Genomic DNA, 21,336 nt, shown 5'->3' with positions numbered 1-21,336 from the left:
GGGGCTCCAAACACCTCTGAGAATCTAGATTTCTGTTTTGATGTTTTAATGTCATTCAGCATAATAGCTTTGATCTCATAAACCAACAAATTTCTTGGTAGAAATTAAATAAAAAATTCCAAGGCCAAATGGTGGATTAATCAGTATTTGACGCTTTCAGTCATTCACTGCAGCTACTGACCACTTTTGAAAATTTCTGGGCATGATCAGAAAGCAGCATTTATTTATATGGTGGAAAATCATGGGAAGTGAGAAGCCTACTGCAGAGCAAAACAATTCCCAGCAGTGCACTTAGTTCATACAGCTCCCCCAGACCATGCTCAGGGCCTTGATGATGCCTCTTTGCCACTATGTGGGTTTCTATGGCAGCTGACCCCAGCAGAGGCTGACCAAGCATCCAGCCCATCCTCCAAGAGTGTGGAATTATGGTTCTCCTTTGTGCTTCTCTAATTCATTTGCTCCGTTGTTGTCATCTTTAACACAGTGAGCTAGTCTGGCAGAGGATACACATGGAAGCATCTCTGAGCCATGCTCTGCAGTCCATGGCAAGACATGGGAACATACACAGGAGTAGGCAGCTCAGAGCAGGAGAAAGGCTGTTTTTTCCCTGGGTAACGGGGGCGGCTGGGAGATGAGCAATCCCCTACACAGAGCTGGTCCTCCTCCCATGCTCATCACTACTGCATTCTCTGACAGGACCCTTTTCCTGCGTCTGTTAGATAAAACTATTTATTTGCCATCTTTCCACTAGCCAGTCTGAAATGACAAAACACTTCTCTATTTCACAGACCACTGGGACTCTTCTCTGCAACTGACCTATATTGGTTATAAGCTTCATTTGTTCTGGCCTGCACTCCTCTCTCTTCTCCCACATGGAGCACATGCACTGCTCCTCCCCCTCAAACAAACACCTTTACACATCCAAGGACATTGTAAAAATAAAATTATCACAACCTGGCCCTCCGGGAACCTCGGTTTTACAGTTTGTCCCACTCTGATGCCAACAGAATTCACAACCCAGTTCAAGAGAGACAGACAGTGAGTGAGAGAAAGCAGGCAGACAGGCACAGACAGGAGATGGAGGAATTGGGGAGAGAGAAAAGGAGCAGAAGGAAAGAAACAAGGCTCCTAGTCTAGAACACAATGGAGAAAGGGGGATGAAGTCACAGGGACAATAAAAAAATTAAAATTATAGAAAATTGAAGGAAGAGAGAAACAAGTAGATGGAAAAAAAAAACAGAGGAAAGTACAGAAGGAGAAAAAAATGGTCAGAGGGAAGAAGGGGAGGTCAAGCCAGGCAGCAAAGCAAAGTGGTGTCTGTGAAACAAGGCAGAAGGAATAAGAAAGTGCTTGTGAATCTGGGCACTACTTTTTCATGTCTCCTTTTCTATTATGAGCACACTGTGAGGAAAAGGGCAAGAGGAAAGGGAAAGGAGGATAAATAAATACCTGAGCTGCCATCTTAAACAGTTTCTAATAGTCAAGCAGATATGCTTGAAATAGGCAGTCCACAGGTTGCAAACACTCAGGTACAAAGTGCAGTTCAGCAGGTAGGAAACTGTCTGCACTAGCATAGTGGCATTTACATTCCTGGGTCCACTGGGTCTCTCTGTCACTGGCAGCAAGCCCTGAATGCATAAAAATGCTTCTGTTTAGTACCGGGGAATTGTGCTCTGATGGCTGCCCGGCATCCTCTTTCAGGTTCCAATAAGAAAACCTCAGCCCCAAACACAAGAATGTAGTTAGTCTCCCTTCTTTTCATACAAATCCCTTCCTCCCCACTGCCCAATGCCAGCTCGTTTGCATTCCAAGGGTTCATCTCTATCTAGCATTGTTCTTTTGCTGCTCTGCTTCACTCTCCTCTTTCCTTATGGCTCCCCTTCCTCACTCCCATTCATTCAGCTCACCCTTACACAGCCCTGTATAAACACACACACAGAATTTATCTCCACCTCTGTAGTTATCAACTTATCTAGGAGTGTAGTACCTGGCTGGCATGCATCTCTCTCCCACAGACAATCCATCGATTTCCACACCACAACCCTGCCAAATCTGCCTGTCTTTCCTTCCTTCACAGCCTTTCTCTTGCTGCCCCCCAGCCACTCTGTTTCTTTGTCTCTCCCAGTTCTGTATGCTTTTCCCTCTCTTCAATCCATTCTTCCTTCTCCCCAACTCTACCCATCTGTCTGTCTGTCCCTCCTTCCCACAGTTCTCTCCAGCTGATACACATGTACCCCACTGTCTCTCTCCCTTTCTCCCCCTGCCACATTTAATTTCTTTGTGTCTCCTACACACCCAGGCCCACACTTGCTCTCTCCCATACTGAGAGGAGGCAGCAGCAAAGAATTTGCTGCTGACCGCTGCATTGCTAGGAGGCAAACACATGGCCGGCCTTGTGCAGGCCAGTTTCTGCCTGAGTGCCCCAAGTCACATATCCCCAGCATCATCTCCAGCACTGGGAAAACAGATGGTAAAATAAATGAGCGCAGTCTGATAAAAGGAGGAAAGGGTGCCTGCCTCAGATGCTCCTCACCAGCACAGAGATACACATCCAATATAGGCACAGCCCTCTCACTCCTGTACCAGTCCAGCTCTGTGCCAGAACTAGCCAGCTGAACAGGGCACAAGCTCTTCTCTAGCACCAGATGGAGAGGGGTAGGAGAGGGTGGTACTACATAGAATGACCAGTGGCTATTTTTCTGACCACAGCTCTAATCCTGGAAAGCAAAGTACATGGGAGGAAATAAGCAGTCTTAAGGTCATGGGGAGGGCTGGTATCATGGGAGGTGTAGCAGAATTGTGGGGACATATAAGACCTCCACATGCAGAGACAGGAGGAAGAATGCAAGAGGCATGGACATCAAAAGGAATCAGATATCAAAACATCTGTGGACCAAAATGGCATTCAGGGATCACTTTTATCTCAGTGAAGAGGGAAAGACAACCTACTGGCAATCTGAGCTGTGAGAATCATCAAGAGCAATGACATACTCTGCAGAAGTGAAACAGTTCCATACCTCAAAAGGGACAGAAACCAGAGGGCAAGGTTTGCATTATTCTGCTTTTGCTCATACCAGAACCATCCTCCTGCTCTTATCCAGTTCCACGATACTGTCCAAGAATGCTCCTTTAGCTCCTCTACTACCTCTCCAGATACCTCGATCCTGTGACTTGCAGCATCCTTTCCTCTGCATTTACCTATTAGAAGAAACCCATACTTGTCACCATTTCCAAACCCACCAGAATTCCTTCCTAACATTTTCACATTTATTACAGCTTCTCTTTGCTGACAACAGTACTGAAAAGCATTATCTTAACCCTGCAAGACATCTTTCCTAGATACTCTGTTCTGCTGTGCCTACAAGCTGATTTTATGCTTGATGCTTCAACTGTAACCTGAATCTCAACACTTCCAGTTTTACCGTCCTTAAACTGAAGCCACTCAACATAACAGAAATAAAATCCTAGAATTGTCCCACCATGGCCACACATAACTGTTAGACTAAGAGAGAGCAATGCTTCACAGGAATCAAAATGAATTAGCAAAAGCAGAGAAGGGAAAACAACACAGAAAATATTCCTTCCATCCCTTCTGCTGTATGAACTGATTGTGAAGTTCCTGTTGTGAGATATTGATGCTCATGTAGTAGTGGACATTTCTGCCTGGTCAGGTGGAGGTGCAGGTTCTCTTTCCATTTCCTGAATGTATTCATGTTGCAGCATCACAATTAGGCATAAATGTATGTGTTGTTGCCCATTTTCCCCCTCCTGCCCCTCCACCCCCACACCCCCACAAAAAAAAAGGGTTTAAGCAGAAAGGTCCTGATAATTTTTGGCAAAGGAAAATAGAGATAGCAGATATAGCAGTGGAATTAATTTCTGTTTTAAATATGTTTATGAAGATATGTGGGTACCAATTGTAGATATCTATTTCCCTTCATTCAGAATGCACTCAGAAGAGCTGTACTCAAATACGAATTTCCAACATCTCTTCACACTCTTCCAACCTGATAGTCTAATAGTGCCCTCAGCATACCTACTCTATTTTTTTTGCTCTCACCTAGGTACGCTGTCTCCAGCCACTGCTGCTCACAGCATCACAGCTTGCTCTGCTTATCTCCCCACACTATTCCTAGGTTTATCATTCTGGATCCTTGCTACTGCCCTTTTAAATTCCAGTGTCAACCCTGTCACACAGACTTTAACTCTTCTTGCCTTGTTCTAATGCAGGCTCTACATCTTAAACCTAAACTGATGGCTACCAGTGGCTTTCCTCATCATGGCTCTGATTCCCCCTGTCTGCCCTTGGCCCTGAGAGCCTGGCCCTGAAAATCTTCTTTCAGTTATTTACACTTACCACTTGCCCTTCCACCTGCAAGGTCATCCAGCTCTACCCTGTATCTTCATTTTCCCTCAGTGGCTCATGCAAAAATTACTTTTCCTCCCACCTTATTTCCATACAGCATTCTAAAAGACAGGAAAAGCCTCAGGTTTTCCCATCCCTAAATCCCACCCTCCCAATCTGCCTCAGCAAGTCTTTCAGTTCTCCATGAAGGAAAACAGACCTACATATCTCCTACATATTCCTGTTCCCTTAGTGCTCCTGCATTTTCCCCTGTCTGGGACACAGAAGTCAATCCCTTCTGCCTTTATATCCTTTTCCTCACAGTCCCTAACTGGCAGCCCTCATATTGGCTATTTTTCTAGTACTTGTACAGAAAGATCACAAGACTCCACATCTCTCCAATTGATGTATATCTGGCTGGAGGGAAACTCATCAAACTGACCCCATCCCTGACCCCAGCTTGACATGTAGGGTCTGTCAAATTTCCCTTTTAAACATTTCCAGATTAAATCTCAGAGACCAGGAAAGGGAGCAATTCTAGGCTTCTCTTGACAAACAGCCCTAGGGGAGGAAATACGTGAAGCCACGACAGATAAACGAAAGATCTCCAAGGAGCAAAAAAACCCTACCAAAAATTCCCACCAAAACCCCAGCTTAGAAGGAGAACAGCCAGTGTCTGACAAAGTTACACTGCAGCAAGCTCTGAAGAGCAGAGATGAGGCTCCCAGGACTCAAGTTGGTTGTCTCCTGCCAGGAAATTACACCCTAGACTGAGCAACATCCCCATCTCTCAGGTGATTTCGACAGGGAGTCACAACAGCTGAAGAGCCCTGAAAAGACGCAGGACTTTCTTCTTCCTCCCTCCCCCAAGCATTGTTGTTCTGGGTCAACAGAGCCAAGGGCAACCGGCACAGAAGACATTGTTCTCCAGGCAAAATGACAGCAGGAGGAGGAAATAGGACATGAGAAGTAGAGAGATGATGTGCCCTTAGGCTGAAAGAGATGATGTGGAGGCCAACATGGCCCTTGAAGTGCTCCTGCTCTCGCTGCACCTTTGCTGCAGAAGGTCCGAGAAGTCCCTCAGCCCTAGGCTCCACAGAGTACCATCTGCAAGACGGAAAAATTACTTGTTAAGAGCAAGCAGAGGTGGATATTGTCCACCAAGGAGCAGATGCGAGATAGGAAAAGGACTGAGAATGCATGGGGAGAGAGGCATCCCATCACGCAGGTGTCAATAATAGGGATGTCTTCCTGCCACTTGCAAATAATCTGACATTGTGCTGCTGACTTTGTGTAGGCAGATGAGACCACAACTGCAAGCAACTGCCACCTGAACATCAGAGATACAGTAATTATTAAAAACAGAGCACAGCCTTGAGTTGCGTAAGGACCCCCACAGATCTGCATAAGCACCAGCAAAAGCAGTTGCTGCCTCCAGAAGAGAAATGCAGTGTTTTCCCTGCTGTCAGCACCTGCGTCAGGCTCCCAGTTTCTCTTGAGATACAGCTCTTAATTGGGATAGATTGTACGTTTTCTGCCCAGCTCCCAGTTTAATTGCTAGTTTATGACTTAGCCTGTTTTGTGCTTTCCACACTACTTCTTTCCTCACTTAATCTAGCAGAATTATAGAAAGTATTGCTGGGAGGACCTCAGGAGGCCACACAGTTTATCCTTCTGCCCCAAGGCAGTATTTCATTTTCAACAACATCATGTGTCTTTTGCTATCAGGTCAGATTGGTCCAAGATGTATAGTGGGTAAAGAAATGAAGCTTACCCAGGGGAGTCAATTGGCATAAAAGACTAAATCCAGCTCTTCAAGTCACTGAAGTTATATCAGAAATAACCCTAGTCCAAATGGTGTCATTTATCAGATCAGTCTTTTAAAAGACGTCCTTTCTTAGGTTTAAAGTCTTTAAAATTAACAAATCTCTAGAAGAAACTGTTTTGACAGCCCCATTTCAGTATATTTAATGCTTCATTATGAACAGCAGTGACCACTTCATTGTTAAGACTTAACAGATCTTATCACAGTGTGATCAGCTTTCAAACTCCTATTAATTCCCAAAATAAAACCTGATCTTTCTGGAATTTTACATCCTGAATTTCACTCTGCAGTAGACTATGTCTGGCAAGACAAAACAAAACCATTAAAGCATCTTTAACATGACAACTTTACACAAATGAATTTCAGAATGTCAGACAGCTTCTTAAGGTATTTTATTTCAAGACAATTTGACTAAAAATTCCACTTTTGTTTCCTTTTGTCTATTAATCTAAGAAGAAATGTCTTGCAGCCTTGGGAATAGATAATGCAGAAATTAGAAGGATAAAAAAAAATCAGCTGATGATGTATCAAGCTAAGTAAAGCAGGGCACAAGCATAACAGAGATTCTGTGCAGACCCATGAGGACCAAAGGAAAGGTAAGGAGGGACTCCAGGGAGGAAAGAAATGGTTTTGTCTAATCAAACAAGCAAGCAGGAAAAAGGACTACATATCTATTAAAACTAGTTAAAGGCCTGTTGGTTTCTTTCCTCTTTTATTGATATTTCAGTTCTGGTTGAGCTGGGTCTTTTCTGTGTTGTAACACTCATGCTGAGCACCTGCAGCACTGCACAGCTGAACAAAGCAGGGGAGCTGTAAGAAGACAACAAGCTTCCTGGTCAGCAGACAGGCTTTCTGTCTTCCTCCCACTGTTCGCCACAGCATCTGTAATTCAGACTGATGCTAAGCCTATAAGCAGCAAACACTCATCCTCACTCTACAGATGTGACTTCCACAGTTAGTAAACAGGTAGGAGAAACTTAATAATAGCTCCAGTCTCTTACTCATCCTGCTGGTCCAGCTCACTTACTCACCACCCTGAACTCCTTCACACAGAGACAAAACTATTTCCCACAACTTTCCCATGTTTGGCTCCCATGTTTTCTACCCCCTCTTCACTCCTAGCCTCTACAAACAAGGTCACAATTAAGCCAGGAAAACAGCAACAACCACCACTTGCATCAGGCTGGTATTATACAGCACATTAGCCAGGAAGGACAATATATTATGCTGTTAAAATAGATTTGAAAGGGTTGAGATTGTTATGGTCAAACACACTATTTTGAAGGACATTAAACTGTGTCCATACTAGTGCTTGAAATAGTCCTGTAAAAAGCAAGTTGGACAACATGCTTTAAACATGACTTCTTTTCTAATTGTGGTTGTGGCTGGTGGAAGAGGGAAAGGGGCAGTGGGTGAACCCCTACTGTTAGCTAATTAGATCATACATTTCCTCTCTCAGGCAATACATCTTTCCCTGCATGGGCTGCATTTTTCTTCACTAACTTCTCAAAAGCAGCTTCCCCATAAATCAAAAATCACCACTGCAAGCATTCTCTTAATGAGCTCCTCCAGCTTTTGCATTTATTTTATAAAACAGCATTCACCAATCTTCATCTTACAGGCACATTTAGAGTGTTTATTTGAAGTTATGGGAGGTCCTTCAGGTGCAGAGCGATAGACTCCCTGGTCAAAGATTGCACAGAATTAATTTTATTACCTATTCCCAAGACATTCTTCCTCTAGATACACCCTGTCACAGGTGACATATACATCTGATGTTATTTTCAATATGAAAAAATATGTGTCTTGTTTTGTGATCACATTGTCAATAGAACCAGGGGGAAATGAGATACCAAATAAAAAAAAAACTTCTTTAGTTCTTTAACTGGATCAGCACAGCATCCAAAATAGCTTTTATTCTTACTAGTCAGAGTAAGAATAAAAGGTGCAGATACCAGCACCTGCAAGCAAGAGTCTATACGGCCTATGCAAATCAACAGAAAACACCCAGGATTAACAAGACAACCCCTCCAAGATACAAATGCCGGTAGTGCTATCAGGTTCAAAAAGAGTGAGTCTTCTAGTTACCCGAAGTTCATAGAGGACTCCTTCCTTCTTTGGAGAAAGCAGAAGCTTTCCCAGCTTGTTCTGTCATTTTTGAGTTGGCTTTTAGCAAAAGAACCTCTTGTTTTTACTTCTTATAGATTGAGCTCCTACTCATCCTCTTTAACTGGTATTCATGCTCCCTAGCGAGTTCTCAGCATCAACACACTGTTGCCAGTGAAATGAGGGCAGTGCTTCTCCAGATTCTTGAAGTGCTTCACAAAGCCTGCTACAACATCTGCAGCCATATTTCTTACGTTCAATTTAATGTACTTTTCCTAGCACTGGGCATAAAAATGATTATAAACCACACGTATAGAAGTCCTGAAACACAGATTCCTGAAAAGACTGCCTGAAAAATCACTCAGTGCTCAGTCTCTACAAAACTCAGCTTCCCTTGCCCAAGGGAGTCTACCATAATCGGGTAGATAATGGTTACATTTTTGAAAGTCTTGGTGTTAGGCTCAGTTACAAGGCAGTACCTTACCACAGATGCTTTTGCATACTGCATTAGCAAAGGGTCTTACACATGGAACATTAGTACTCCACACAATAGAGCAACTCTCTCTAAGCTTTCACCCTTTCTAATACGAAACTTCTAGCCAGACACAGCTGAGTCAGAGTAACTTAGCCAGGCTGTCTTTCATTTCCTTAGTCCTGTTTCCACTAGCAACATCAGAACCGTGGTCTTTTATCTGAAATTCAATGACAAGCGGAGAGACTTTAATAAGAGGACTTTGATTTTGAGATGGAGAACTGAACCTAATCAGAACGGTATTGCCAAATTCAGCTGACAAAAATGACACAACAATATGTAAGATGATAAAGACATGAAGACGAAAAGGTAATTTTTTGTAAGTTTTAGATTAATCTTTAGAATAGAAAATGTATTCTTGCAATTTCACTCCATTTTGCAGCTAAGCCAATTTGGATGTGCCTGCAGGAGGCCCATCCTGCTCACTTCAAGGGAGGTGGCAGCCTCTGGAGAACTCCTGTGACCTGGGACCAGCAGAGGGCACTGCGTCACCAAGTGACAGCGGTTGGACGCGACACAGCTCCCACCAGGCAGGGACAGTGAGCCAGGTCGAAGGAATGAAAGAGATTCTGGAAATTAGAAACATGCATTAGTCACCAGCATATCAATCCTACAGCTGATAAAGGCAACACTTAAAATTGGCCTCCAGCTCTGGGCGCTCCTGGAAACACACCTAAATCCATCTCTGCCTCCACACATCTTGTCTCCAGGTGTTGATTTTAAGGCAATAAGCCTCCTCCCAAAAATGCTTTTCAAGGGGTAGGGCCAAATCGGTCCTGCCCTGCAGTGTATGTACCAAGGCTGGTTTAAGTCAAAACACATCCTGTCAGCTTCCTCTCCCTTTTTCCAAACCTCTAAATCCCTGCTTGTAGCAGCAGGAAGTCTGCTCAGACAAAAGGATACTAAAGCAAAGAGCTGGCAATTTCCATTCTGTCCTCCCCGTTTACTCTCCGCCTCCCCCAGCCTAGCAGACTTTCAATGAGCAGAGAACCAAGCTAGAGGACATGAAAGGAATGCTGAGGTAGCAGCTTCAGAAGAGTGTCTTTCTACTTGCCTATTTCTAGTTTATTTTGAATTACCAGAGGATGACCATGAAGTAGCAAATAGCTCATATTTTTTCTTCTCTCTGTATGCAGTCCAGCAGGATTCTCAGTACTAGAAGAAGCTTAGAGGATAAATAAATCATACCAGTCAGGCTAGTGAGTGAAAAGTTTCCACTTTCTCTTTGTACAGTTGGTGGAATAACTTTGCCAGGATGTGGAAAGGGGCCTCAAAATTTTTCATTTCCTTCTGTAAAGAAACAAGAAAGTTGTCAATTGCAGATGGAATAAGCATTTTACTATTTCTGCTCTGTTTCACCAAAGAAGGATTAAAACTGAGTTAGATGACGAACAAGGTGAAGAGAGTCCCCAGTTATCTTTCCCTGCCTGAAAGACAACTTTACAAACACCCCCTTGCACAGATGGTGAAAGGAGCAGATACTCACCACTGACATCTCACAGTATTCCAGGCCATGTTTCTCAGCCCACTCCTGTGCTTGTTCCTGCTCCACAACTCGACGATCAGCTAGGTCTGTTTTATTCCCCACTAAGACACCTACAGAAAAAAAGACATGAAAGGAAAGAAAAAAACCTAGCTCATCAATGCTGACTTGTAAGCCATAAATACTGCAATATTTGTAGAAGTAACTGAAGAGGTTGTAGGCATGGTGAATGGTCTATAACTACCTAAAAAAGATTCCAGAAAGCAAAGATATTCAAGCCTTATCTGCTTTTCGATAAATGCAAAGGAGTTGGAGGAAGCCATGTCGGCCCCTGACTTAAAATAAATGCTCTATTCCACAGCTCAGCAGAAACAACTGATGTCATACAAGAGGGGAGTAGATAACAAGAATCACACCCATTCTTACCTGGGATGTGCATCCCAACTGCTTGAGCCCTCAGCTTCTCCAACCATTTGTTACAGTTGTCGAAGGATTGCTCATTAGTGACATCATACACAAGGCACAGGACGTTGGGTTGCTCCCACTGCACAGCAAGAAAGGAACACTGTCAGCTCTAATGAAACTGATGTGGTCAACAGCCAGGCTGTAAACGTGGCAAACACAGCTGCTAGGACAAAAATAAAAAGCCTAACACCCAGGAATCCTATGCCCTGGCTGAGGTTTCACATTTCAATTGACCCAACTAAATCATTGACATTGGGAGAGGTGGTCTTTCCTTTCCTCCCTAGTCCTGCTTGTGCAGCCCTGCCCCTTTACTTGCATCAGCTCTGGCACTCATCTGATCCCCAGGGAAGCTGATTTTTCATGTTGAATCAGCACAAAATTAATCCTAGAAAAAAAGTAGAAAGGTTTTCTTCCAGTTCAAGAAGCTGAGCCAGCTTCTAGAGAAGACCCTTGCAAACCAGATCTAGTGCAAATGTAAAAGTGGAATTGCTTTTGTAGACTATAAACCATTAGGTTGACGTAGCCATCTTATGAAAGCTTACATCAATTAACTGATTCTGCTTCTCAAAATGAGATAACACAGTAGAGAACTGCACAGGGAAGGTCACAAATATTTGAAGGAAAAAGCTCAAGGACAGGATTATGCTCAAGGACAAGAATGAATCCTGTTGGATCAAACACATCACTGTAACACAAAAGAAACTTCTCACTGCTGAAGTTGCAGCAAAACAGATGTTTTTCTAAGAAATAAAAAAAAACTTTAAACAACAGTACACAGAAATTTTCAGTTAAAGTTTCCTATTTATTTTGTAAGAAAACTGCCTATCTGCTTTCCTTTCTCTGGAAAGTATTTCTTCCAGTACTTACACAAGTTTTAGAGAGGTAGAACAGGATGCGTTGGCAACTGAGGTAATTGCTCCCATTTACACTAAAGACAAAGTTTGCTACATCTGCCAGACTGGGGAGCTCAGATCTTCAAAGCAAAAGCACTTCTTTGGAAGAAGAGGACTGTTACATAAGACTTACCAGTTTCTCCAGCATTTCAGAAAATAGATCTTTTCCTGCAGAGTCAAAAATGAAGAATTCCTGAAAGCGGAAACAGAAAGAAGGCTCTTGCCAAGAAAAATGCAGTGTAGGGAAAGGTTTTGGAAGTAAATACTGCAACTTGTAACTCCAACATTTTATTCAGTAAATCAGTGTCATGTCCCTAAGGGACAAACTCCCTGCACTGAGAAAACTCCAGATAATATGAGAAAATAAATAGCCATTTTTCATGTATAAGCAGTAAAAGTGTTACTTCCAAGGCCGCAAGCCTAGTTTCCATCCCTACTGGAAACAGAATATGTGGAGTTGGACAGTAACCTCTTCTATCTATACCAAATTTTATACATTCCATTAATGGGAGCATAGAGCATTAAGGAGAAATAACAGATGAGCTTTGGCTTCTGTAGTTTGAAGAAACATGAACTAAACCTGAGTGCTCTAAAGGACAGAACAGATTCTCAACAAAGCTGGCAATAGCTTTGGTTTAAAATGTTGTGTTGGATACAAGTATATGAAAATTCTATTTCTAAGACTAAACTAACCCTGGAGTATCAGCAGTTATACATGATCAGCCTCATTTCCTTAATGCAACTTAACTGTCCTAGGAACATGCATAGTGATCTTCCACCAGAATGAGACTCATGTGGGGCTTGAGCACTGGACGTCTCTTTCTGACCCGATTTATGTCACAGAAAGACTCACCACACTATCACTTGTCTCTGGAACTGATACAGCTTTCACCAACAGTTCTATGCCCGCTGTCTGTCAAGAAGAATCAGGAAAATGAGGATCAGGAGAGTTTTTAAGAGCCTGTCCAACTGCATACTAACCGTGCATTGGATTGAGGCAATTCTTGTGAATCATTACAATTTCATCAAACACAGACCGCTGGAAACTCAGCAATACTCCTCCTAGCTCTGGTAACCTAATCTCACCAATATGTCAAAGCCTCATAGTTTTGCTCAGCTGGGGGAAAAAAGAGGAGAACCAAAGAGATTTGCTTATATACAGCTCAGAGTATTAGCTGAAGTCTGCAGGTCTACGTTCACTCACGCTGCTGCTCTAACACATGCCTTAGAACGTTTTGCACTAACCATGTGATGAGCTAACATATGGGACTGAGATTATTTGTGCTTCCTCCACCTTTTATCTCATTCTGCTTTGTAGCTCATTTGTTTGTTCTATTTCTATCCTTAAATTCTGGTTTCCATCTTTATTTCAATGAATAAACATATTTTAGGGGTTTTTTTCTCCACACTCATATTTTCCTTTTTTTACTTTACTTATATTTACTTTTATTTTTATCCTGCTTCTGATTAGTCATCACCATTGATTCTTACACTGAAAGACTGCAAACTGTATCCTCTTCATCTGGGAACAGTTTCTGTAGATTATAATTATCTTGGGGCTATGCAGCACATCTTGGTGTTTGCACAGTGATAAGCGCACTGTCCACATCCGCATTTAATAGTTGGAATTAAAAGCTTTCTCCTTCAGCAGTGCTTTTTCATAGAGTAGTCCCTGAAGGGGGGAGCTCTCTAACACCACAAAACCTTGTGAAAACATTGGTTCAGTAGGAACATCACAAGATTAACTAAATTATTCTGCCTTAAGTTTCAACACCAGCACCTACATAATGCAGACTTACAGAATGTTAAATGCTTTCTCTTCAGAATCTAGGGTGCAAGAAAGAAAACCCTCTTAAGATCCCACCTTGAATGCCTCAACTTAAAATCATATTTATTTTGTTCTAGGCCTCTCAGTTTTCCCACTCATTTTAGAAAAAATTTAGACAGCAGTCTGAGCCTGTTGTATGCTTACCAGTGTGTAGTTCTTCTGAAAATGAGCCCCATCACTGCGAAACATCTGGGCTAAAGCACTCTTACCCACAGCTGGATCTCCTGCAAAACCAAAAGCATAAAATATTTTTGTTTCATACTAGAGAATCTTTTATTTCCTCAGTTCTGATACTATCACATGTTGTAAGAGCCCAGATGCTCTATCTCTGAATACAGGCAATTTAACTGTCACATGAAGCACAAAGCCATCTAAAAGGTAATACCCACATAAGGAAATGAATATTGCCATTATGCATACTGGTGGCTGACATCTGATTTCTGGCCTATGCACAACAGCAAAGGACTGCCAGATTAAGGTGGAATTGCTGCTCGTTCTAAAATTCATTCTTACACCACAGCCCTTACCCAAGAATTAAAATTTCCCAGATATGTTATCATGTAGAGAAAATTGCAATTTGAAAAGGGACTGGGCTTCCTAGGAGGCTATTTCTTCTCCTTAGGGTATCCATCTTCCCCCAGACTCAAATCCTTGTTACATACTGAGACAAAGCTGCTTAAGCTGGTAACATTTCTCAACGAACTCTTCTTGCTGACCCTGCTAAGAGAGCAACTCTTCCTGACTCAAAGCTGCTGGTGGCTCATTAGTCGCATCCTGGGCATAACAGAAGCAAACGTCAGAGAGAAAGCACATGGCTGGAGAGAAGAGCCTGCTGACTCATCCCTGTATGGAGGGAAAAGCAAGGGGCTTTGGTTTTTGCTCTTCTAGAGCCAAGGCTTTCTGATATGGCTTGCACAACACTCCAGGCAAACCAGACAGGTGACTGTTTGGCTTGCTCTTATGAGATCCAAAGCAATCACAGGATCACAGAACCGAATATGCTGAGTTGGAAGGGACCCACAAGGATCACTGGGTCCAGTTCCTGGCCCTGCACAGGACCATCCCCAAGAGTCACACCATGTGCCCAAGAATATTGCCCAAATGCAACTCTGTCAGGCTTGGTGCTGTGACCACTTCCCTGGGGAGCTGTTATAGAGCTCAAACACCCTCTGGGTGAAGAACATTTTTCTAATATCCAACCTAAACCTCCTCTGACACAATTTCAGGCCATTTCCTCGGGCTCTACAGAACTCACATATACCCATAGTACTACATGAAAGAGATGATAAATCATAACCCTTTATAAACAACGACTTAATGCTTCCAAAGAGCTTATCATTTCTCCATATAATGTCTCGCTAGCCTGGATAGTTAAAAGGACAGGAGCCAGTAATTAAATACCTCAGTGGTTCAAGCTTTACCCTCAAAGGCACACTCACAAACAGCCAAGCCTGGAATACAAGTCTTTCACATTATGTTGTTAATAAATAAAGCCAGAAAGGAAGTATTTTACATTAAGCTGTTAATTAATAAACCAAGAAAGGGGTATATTTTTGACTCCATTACAGCTTCCTAATGGTGTTTTGAAGGAAATTGGTAAAGCTCTCTGCTCACATGCTATTACAGAGCAGGAAGGGTGTTTTGGATAGTGACAATTACCCCTGGATGCATTAACCAAATGTAGTTCTTGTTTAAACATTTTTAGCATGCTTGCTTACTTTGAGCTGAGTTGGGCTCATAATATTTAGACAGGAAAATCTGGTAAGTCAGCTTGTTTGTTCTCTGATCAGCTCAAGCCTGTGCGGAAGACAACACTCTGTTCTGAGTGGAAGCTATTCTGTATTTCAATAGACAATTAGATCTGTCTTTGTAAAATGAGATAGAGAGGCACACATTGCTCCAAACTGTGCAGGCATCAGCCAGCACAAATTCTTAACTAATGCATCGCCTTTCTTCCACTTGACAGCCCCAGGTGTTCTTTCCCTCTTTTTATTCTTTGCCATCCTCTTTAGCCCATCACACCAGTACACTTCCTCAAAGTAAATTTCCTTGCCCATTTCAGTTTAGTCTCGTGTGCCAGTAGTGCATCTCACAGTATATATTCTATCCAAATTTCTGTTATTCTGCCAGAATCTGTAGAGTCTTTCAAAAATGCCTGCTACTGCCAGCTGTCTCTCTACAATGAAAACCTTTGTGAAGTGTCTCCATAGCAAGCTCAGACAACAGATTTTTTTACTTTGTGCCTGTAAATGACCCTTGAGATAACACAGGAATCATCTTCTATTGTCAATTCAATAGTCCCTGTTTTGCTAACAAGAGCCCTTTTCCCCTGTTCTCTTTGACCTTGGTGTAGCTCCCAATTCTGTGTCACTGGCTCTTTGTAACCATCTCCATTTCTGATGGGCTTGTTCCTATCCATGGAATTGTATTTTCTTGTTCCCTTTAGGTTGTTGTGGTTGCCTATATCTTAGGTCCCTTTCACTACAGTTTTTTTTTCTGCAACAGAGAATCTATTTTGCCTCGTCCGCTTCATTAATTTATTAATTTTAATAATACATGGATATTACTGTAGCACACAGGAGAATGAAATATAGGATAGGACATTCCTGTTCTTTGTGCTGTGAACAGAATTGAAAAGGCCACTCCAGAACCAATAAGGACATAAACAGATCATCTAAAGAAAACCTATGTGATTTTTAAATGGTCATGGAATTGGCCTTTGGTAACACTAAACAAAACTGGATAGACTTCAGCGAAGCCAGTATACTGGGAGCAGGAAACTTCCAAATTGGAAATGATGCCTACGTTTCAAGTGTAGAAGTCAGACAAGATAGTTGTTCACAGCAGCAGAGCCACAAGGGAGATCAATTCTGTTGCCTTTGCCAAAGACCACATCTGGCTTTGTGTGAGTTGATGGTCAGCTACTTCTGAGGTCAAAAAAGGCAAACATTTTATTCTGGATGAAATAATTTGAAACAAAGAGTTAAACCTGGGAGTTGACTGCACACAAAGGTTTTATGGATTTGTGCTTTTGGCTGAGGAGGCGCAGAGCTTCAGTGTAGAGGGAGGGGAAAAAATTAAAAGTTTTTTCACAAAGTGTTAACAGGCAGCTGTACTCACTTTCAACACCTCCATAATCCACCCTGACTAGATAAACTGGTGTCTTCACCTCATTTTTTTCTCAGGTTAGCCTCTAAATTGTTTGGGGAAAAAGATGCCACTGTGAAGTGCTCATCCTTCTACTCTTTGTTTGGGCCTTACCTTTCTATCACACTCTCAGAATCATCCTCATTTCTGACATGAAGTTTTCAGGTCAGCCCAAAGCAAGGCTCACAAATGAGGCAGGACTCAGCTGCCTACCCTGCTCCTTCCACGCTTTCTCCAGTCTCTGCGCCCACCTTTCCACACTGCAGAAGTACTCCTTTTTTTTGTTTGGGTTTTTTTCCCCCTCCTTTTCAGATGCTGCCCTTGGATTTCAGCCGATCCAAGCACACCTCACACCCTCCCTGGGCGCTGCTGGACTCCACGTGGCAGGCGGGGGCGGGCACCGCGTGCTAAGAGCACACGCGACTCCCACCGCTCCCGGCCCCAGCCGGCCGAGTCTTCCCTCTCCCATCGCCTCTTTCCCACCTCTTCTCCGGCCCTCCATGAGGGGCTGTGGGAAGCCGGGCCGCCTGCGCCGCCGGCCTCGCCCGACCCCACGGCGCCCGCTCTGCTCCCGTGTGGGCAGCGGGGCGGATGGGAGCGGGCGGGCCGCACTCACCTGCCAGCAGGCACTTGGCAGCGAGCGTCACCATCGCGCCGGCCCGGGGCAGGCGGCGGCGGCGGGCCCGGGCGGCGGCAGCGGGAGCCGCCACCGCGCCGAACCGAGCCCTTGGCAACCGCGGGGCCCTGGCAACCGAGCGACCACCCGCCCATCCCCATTGGCTGCGGGCCCTGCTCATCAAGGCCACCCACAGTTGTTATTGGTTCTCTCGCTTCTCCCCGCCCACTAGCTGTGCTGTCAATCAAAGCAGGCGCCCCGCCTCTCCCAGTGGAGCCGCCGCGGCGCGGGAGAGGCGAAGGGGAATTCTGCCCGGCAACTAAGGACGTCATCGAGAGCCGGCTTGTTATTGGGTAGAACATAAGGGGCCTGCACCGCGGGGCTGAAATGACCCTCAGAGGGCACGGCAGAAAATGATAGAAATTACGGGCAAGGAGCTGCGGCAGCCCCAAGGCGGGAAGAGGCGAGCCGGGGGAGAAGCCTGCACTTCCTGCCTGGGAGCCCGCGGAAGGCGATGTTCCGTGCGGGAGGGCCCCGGCTCCCTGCGCCTTGCTGCGCATGCGCGCGGCCTGCCCCGGCCGGCGCGTCCCTCGCGCCCGGCCCCGGCATTGGGGCCCCGCCGCCCTCAGGGCTCGGGCGGAGCGGGAGCTGCCCCGGGCCCCGAGCTTTGCGGCGGCTTCAAAGTCGGCCCGAAGCCGGGTCAGCGCGGCGGGAACAGGCGGCTTGCGCGGCCGCTGTCACTCTGTGGGAGTGGAGCTGCGCTCCTTCCCTGGCCGGGCCAGCAGCTGATCCGCTCTCCTGTGCTGCCCTGCACACTTTTCCTTGTGTTAATGGACTCACATGGACTCAAGGAGAAAGTTCTCTTGCTTGCTGATTTCTTGGTTGCTTTCTCCTTTTTTTCCCCACTTTTTGTTAATTTTTGTAGCCTTTCACGCTGCAGTAGGTTAATTTCTTTATTTATTTTTTCATATTTTTAAAATATTTCTATATAGCTCTCTCTTGGCTGCTATTAAACTATTTCTATGCCCTATTTTTACTCTTTGAACTGATTCGCTGTCTTCTTTAAGTGGTCCAAGTGAGTGGATTTGGGTGGCAGCCAAAAAAAGGGACCACAAAACTTTCTGGGTTTTTCCCTCCTTGCAACCTCTTTGGAAGATCTGTGCCACCAAAAAACATGCCATTAGTAGCAATCCATACCTTTTTCAGGGCATAAACTTTGCTTGGCTGCACTTTGGATTGTTCATTCTGGAGCACAGAATGTGCTTACTGTGGGAAGCAGTGAGTAAGCTTGGGAAGAACAGAATTATCAGTAATGCATCTGAATTTGGGTTATAACATTGGACATTCCAAGGGTCGAAAATAAAGCTTTCCAAGTTTTATTTTAATGTCAACATTTTATTTTAACGTGACTGCTCAGAAGGCAGCTCTTTTACCTTTCCTAGGATAAATTGTCTTGACATGTCTAGCCAAGCAAGCAAATAACATAAAATCAGTGAGAACCTATAGCTGAACCAAAGGACTCTTCTATTTGCCCATAAAATAATGTTGTTTCTGTGATAAAAACATGAAGGGGACTTGACTAGCCTGAGTGTGCAGCCTTCAATTGTACATGATGACTTGTAGTAAAATATAGTGATGGAGGCACTACTGTTCCTTTAAAAATAGAAAGAAGAATTAATCCCAAGTCTCATTATTACTTTCCCTGTTTTCCATCCCCAAATCTTCCATCACATAAAACAGATGTGGGCCATTGATGTTCTCCATCACTTATGTCTAAATAGCTTACCTCCTCTTTCATCCTTCCTGCCTTCCACACCATCCTCTGAGAAATTCTCTTGTCTCTGCATTGTTCCATTTTTGCAGTCTTTGCATTATCCTTTGTTGCTGTTTGTAACATTGCCCCAGTTTACTGACAGGTCTCCAAGCGAAGGCTTTGAGGCTCCCTCATGATGTACTTGAGGTTTATTGGTCGTGGCTGCAGTGTGGTGGTATCCATCAGCATTTACTGAGGTCACAAACATCCCTGGCATTTTACACTGGGATCACTGCAATGGAAAGCATGGATTATGTTGGAAGTGAGATTTTCATTGCTACTGAATTTTTTTGCTTGGAATCTGGATATCTCCTTCCTGCTTTTTGCTTTCATACTAACACCCTGTTCCTTTATCCCATTCCCTCATTTCCTACCTCTGCATGCATGTGTGCACAGAACTCTTAATGGATTTGTATCGTCTCTATTTCTTCTGTCCTTTTACCCCACAATATTTTTTTCTTTACCTAATCTATCTTTTCCTCTGCCTGACTTCTCACAGTTGTTCCCCTACCAGCACTGACAGTGATAGATTAAGGATGGAATTACTTATCTGCACCTTGTAATCCAAACAGAATCGCAGTCTGCTGTTAGCAGTCCACAGGGGTTGCTGCTGAATAAATTGGAATGCTGGTAGCTGTGCTCGCTGAAGCTTCTCTCATCCTGAATGCGTGAGAAAGAGGGGAAGAGGAGCCCTGTGGATTTAAGCAAAAGAAAAACCCCAACAACAGAGGGTGATGCCCTTACCCTAGAGAAGTGTTTATTAGGTTCAGTCCTGTATTTGGCAGCTGAGGAGGAATAGAACACTCTTTTCATTCAGCCATTTAATTTTTCCCTCAAATGAAACAAGATTACTTTGAATGGGAAGTGCTCCTTCTCTCTTGTGAGCAGGAAAGGTTGACAGCCACAAGACCCTGAAATTTGAAGTCACATTCCCTTAGGTGGTGGTCACAAACCAGCAGTCAAACTGCACCTGTGTCTGTGTGTTGTGTGTGGCTTGCATTTCATCCTGCTGCAGAAGGCAGCGATGGTGGAACTGCATCTCCAGCAGGAGTGGCAAGGAATTTCAGACACCATGTAAGGCTCTACAGTGGGGAGGGATTTAACTGAGGTCGTGTAGTCCTTTAGGCTGAGGTGTGGTTGGTGTTCCAGATTCTGTCAGGCACTGCATAGGTCACTTCATTACCTTCTTCACAGAGCATACCTGTTAAAAAGTGATTTTTTTCTGAGGCAGAATTCACTAATATTACCAGGACTCGTTTTTGCTGTTTTGTCCACCGATGCAAACATTCTGGATGTGTTCAGAACTGAGCAGGTTACAACCTGTACCTTGAACCTGCTGCCTGATGAAAGCTACTGAGGAAGAACTGTAGCTTTCTTTGGAGTAGGCAGTGCTTCTCAGGAGGGCATTAACGTTGAGGAAAGCGAATTAGTACGTCTTTCTGTAAGAAATCTCTTAAATACAAAGTATTTCATCAGTTCTTTTTAAAATCGTATGTTACTAAAAAGAAACAGTGTGACAAAATGGCTTCAGAAGTATCTTGTGAATGAATATTCAGAGTTTATGCAGCTTTTTAAATCCGCATAGATTCTTATAGGATTGACTATGAATGTTTACTGGTATGTCTGGAGAGCTGTGAAAACTGCAAGAAAAGATGTGTAAATTTTATTGTAGATTTCCATTCTTTACACTTCCCCCAAGTGGTGGAATAAATAGATACTCCATCTATTTTGAGGGCTACTTCATTTGGCATCCCCCAAACCCAGCTTTTATTTCTCTTCAGAGTGGGGCTATTAGCACAGAAGTGAGAATTTGGATGCTTTCTCTAGCTCTGTTGATAACACCATTATAGTTCAGGTCTTCAGATTTTGCTCTTTTGTGGTGGGGGCTGAGGCACAGATCTGAAGGCTTTTTGGCTGAGAGTCGGTGCACTGAAATGTAAGATGATTACAAAATGGTTGAATCAGCCAAAGGATTTGTTGGCAGCTACAACAGCCCTTCTGACTGATCTGGCATATCTGCCATTTGTTTCTGATCTACTCCGTTGGGAGAGTGGAAGTTAGAAAGGGATGGCAGTTGTGGCATCAATGGAAAGTGGTGAATTACTAATGTAGGGTAGGTTCCTCTACACCTTGGTTCGAGTATGCTAATTGTAACTGTTATGTCCTCTCCTCTGATGAATATGAAAGGAGGGAAAGATTTCTCAAGGATGCATTCAAATCCACAAGGATGAAGATAAAGAGAATTTCCGGAGAGTAATTATTCTGCATATGTCTGGAAAAATT

General features: G+C 43.8%; 1 protein-coding gene across 2 annotated transcripts; it reads right to left on the bottom strand.

The window, feature by feature from the left end:
- Positions 1-6,547: 6,547 nt before the first annotated feature.
- Positions 6,548-17,379, bottom strand: IFT27 (intraflagellar transport 27). 2 transcript variants are annotated; one of them, XR_005629415.1, is made up of 8 exons: positions 17,241-17,379; positions 13,622-13,701; positions 12,503-12,562; positions 11,783-11,842; positions 10,718-10,835; positions 10,295-10,404; positions 9,888-10,098; positions 6,548-9,377 (listed from the first exon to the last, which is right to left on the bottom strand). XR_005629415.1 is itself a non-coding variant. In XM_039725533.1 (8 exons), the coding sequence occupies exons 1-7, from the start codon at positions 17,272-17,274 to the stop codon at positions 10,000-10,002; spliced, it is 561 nt and encodes a 186-aa protein (XP_039581467.1). In that variant the 5' UTR covers positions 17,275-17,379; the 3' UTR covers positions 6,548-9,377; positions 9,997-9,999. The 2 variants fall into 2 exon arrangements, 1 of the variants encoding a protein (XP_039581467.1); XM_039725533.1 differs by having other exon boundaries at positions 9,997-10,098.
- Positions 17,380-21,336: the final 3,957 nt, after the last annotated feature.

Source organism: Passer montanus, unplaced genomic scaffold, assembly GCF_014805655.1.
Source record: "Passer montanus isolate IOZ18808 unplaced genomic scaffold, ASM1480565v1 scaffold55, whole genome shotgun sequence".
NCBI lineage: Eukaryota > Metazoa > Chordata > Aves > Passeriformes > Passeridae > Passer > Passer montanus.
The sequence above is the reverse complement of the archived record's forward strand: the minus strand, read 5'-3'. Positions and strand labels throughout refer to the sequence as shown.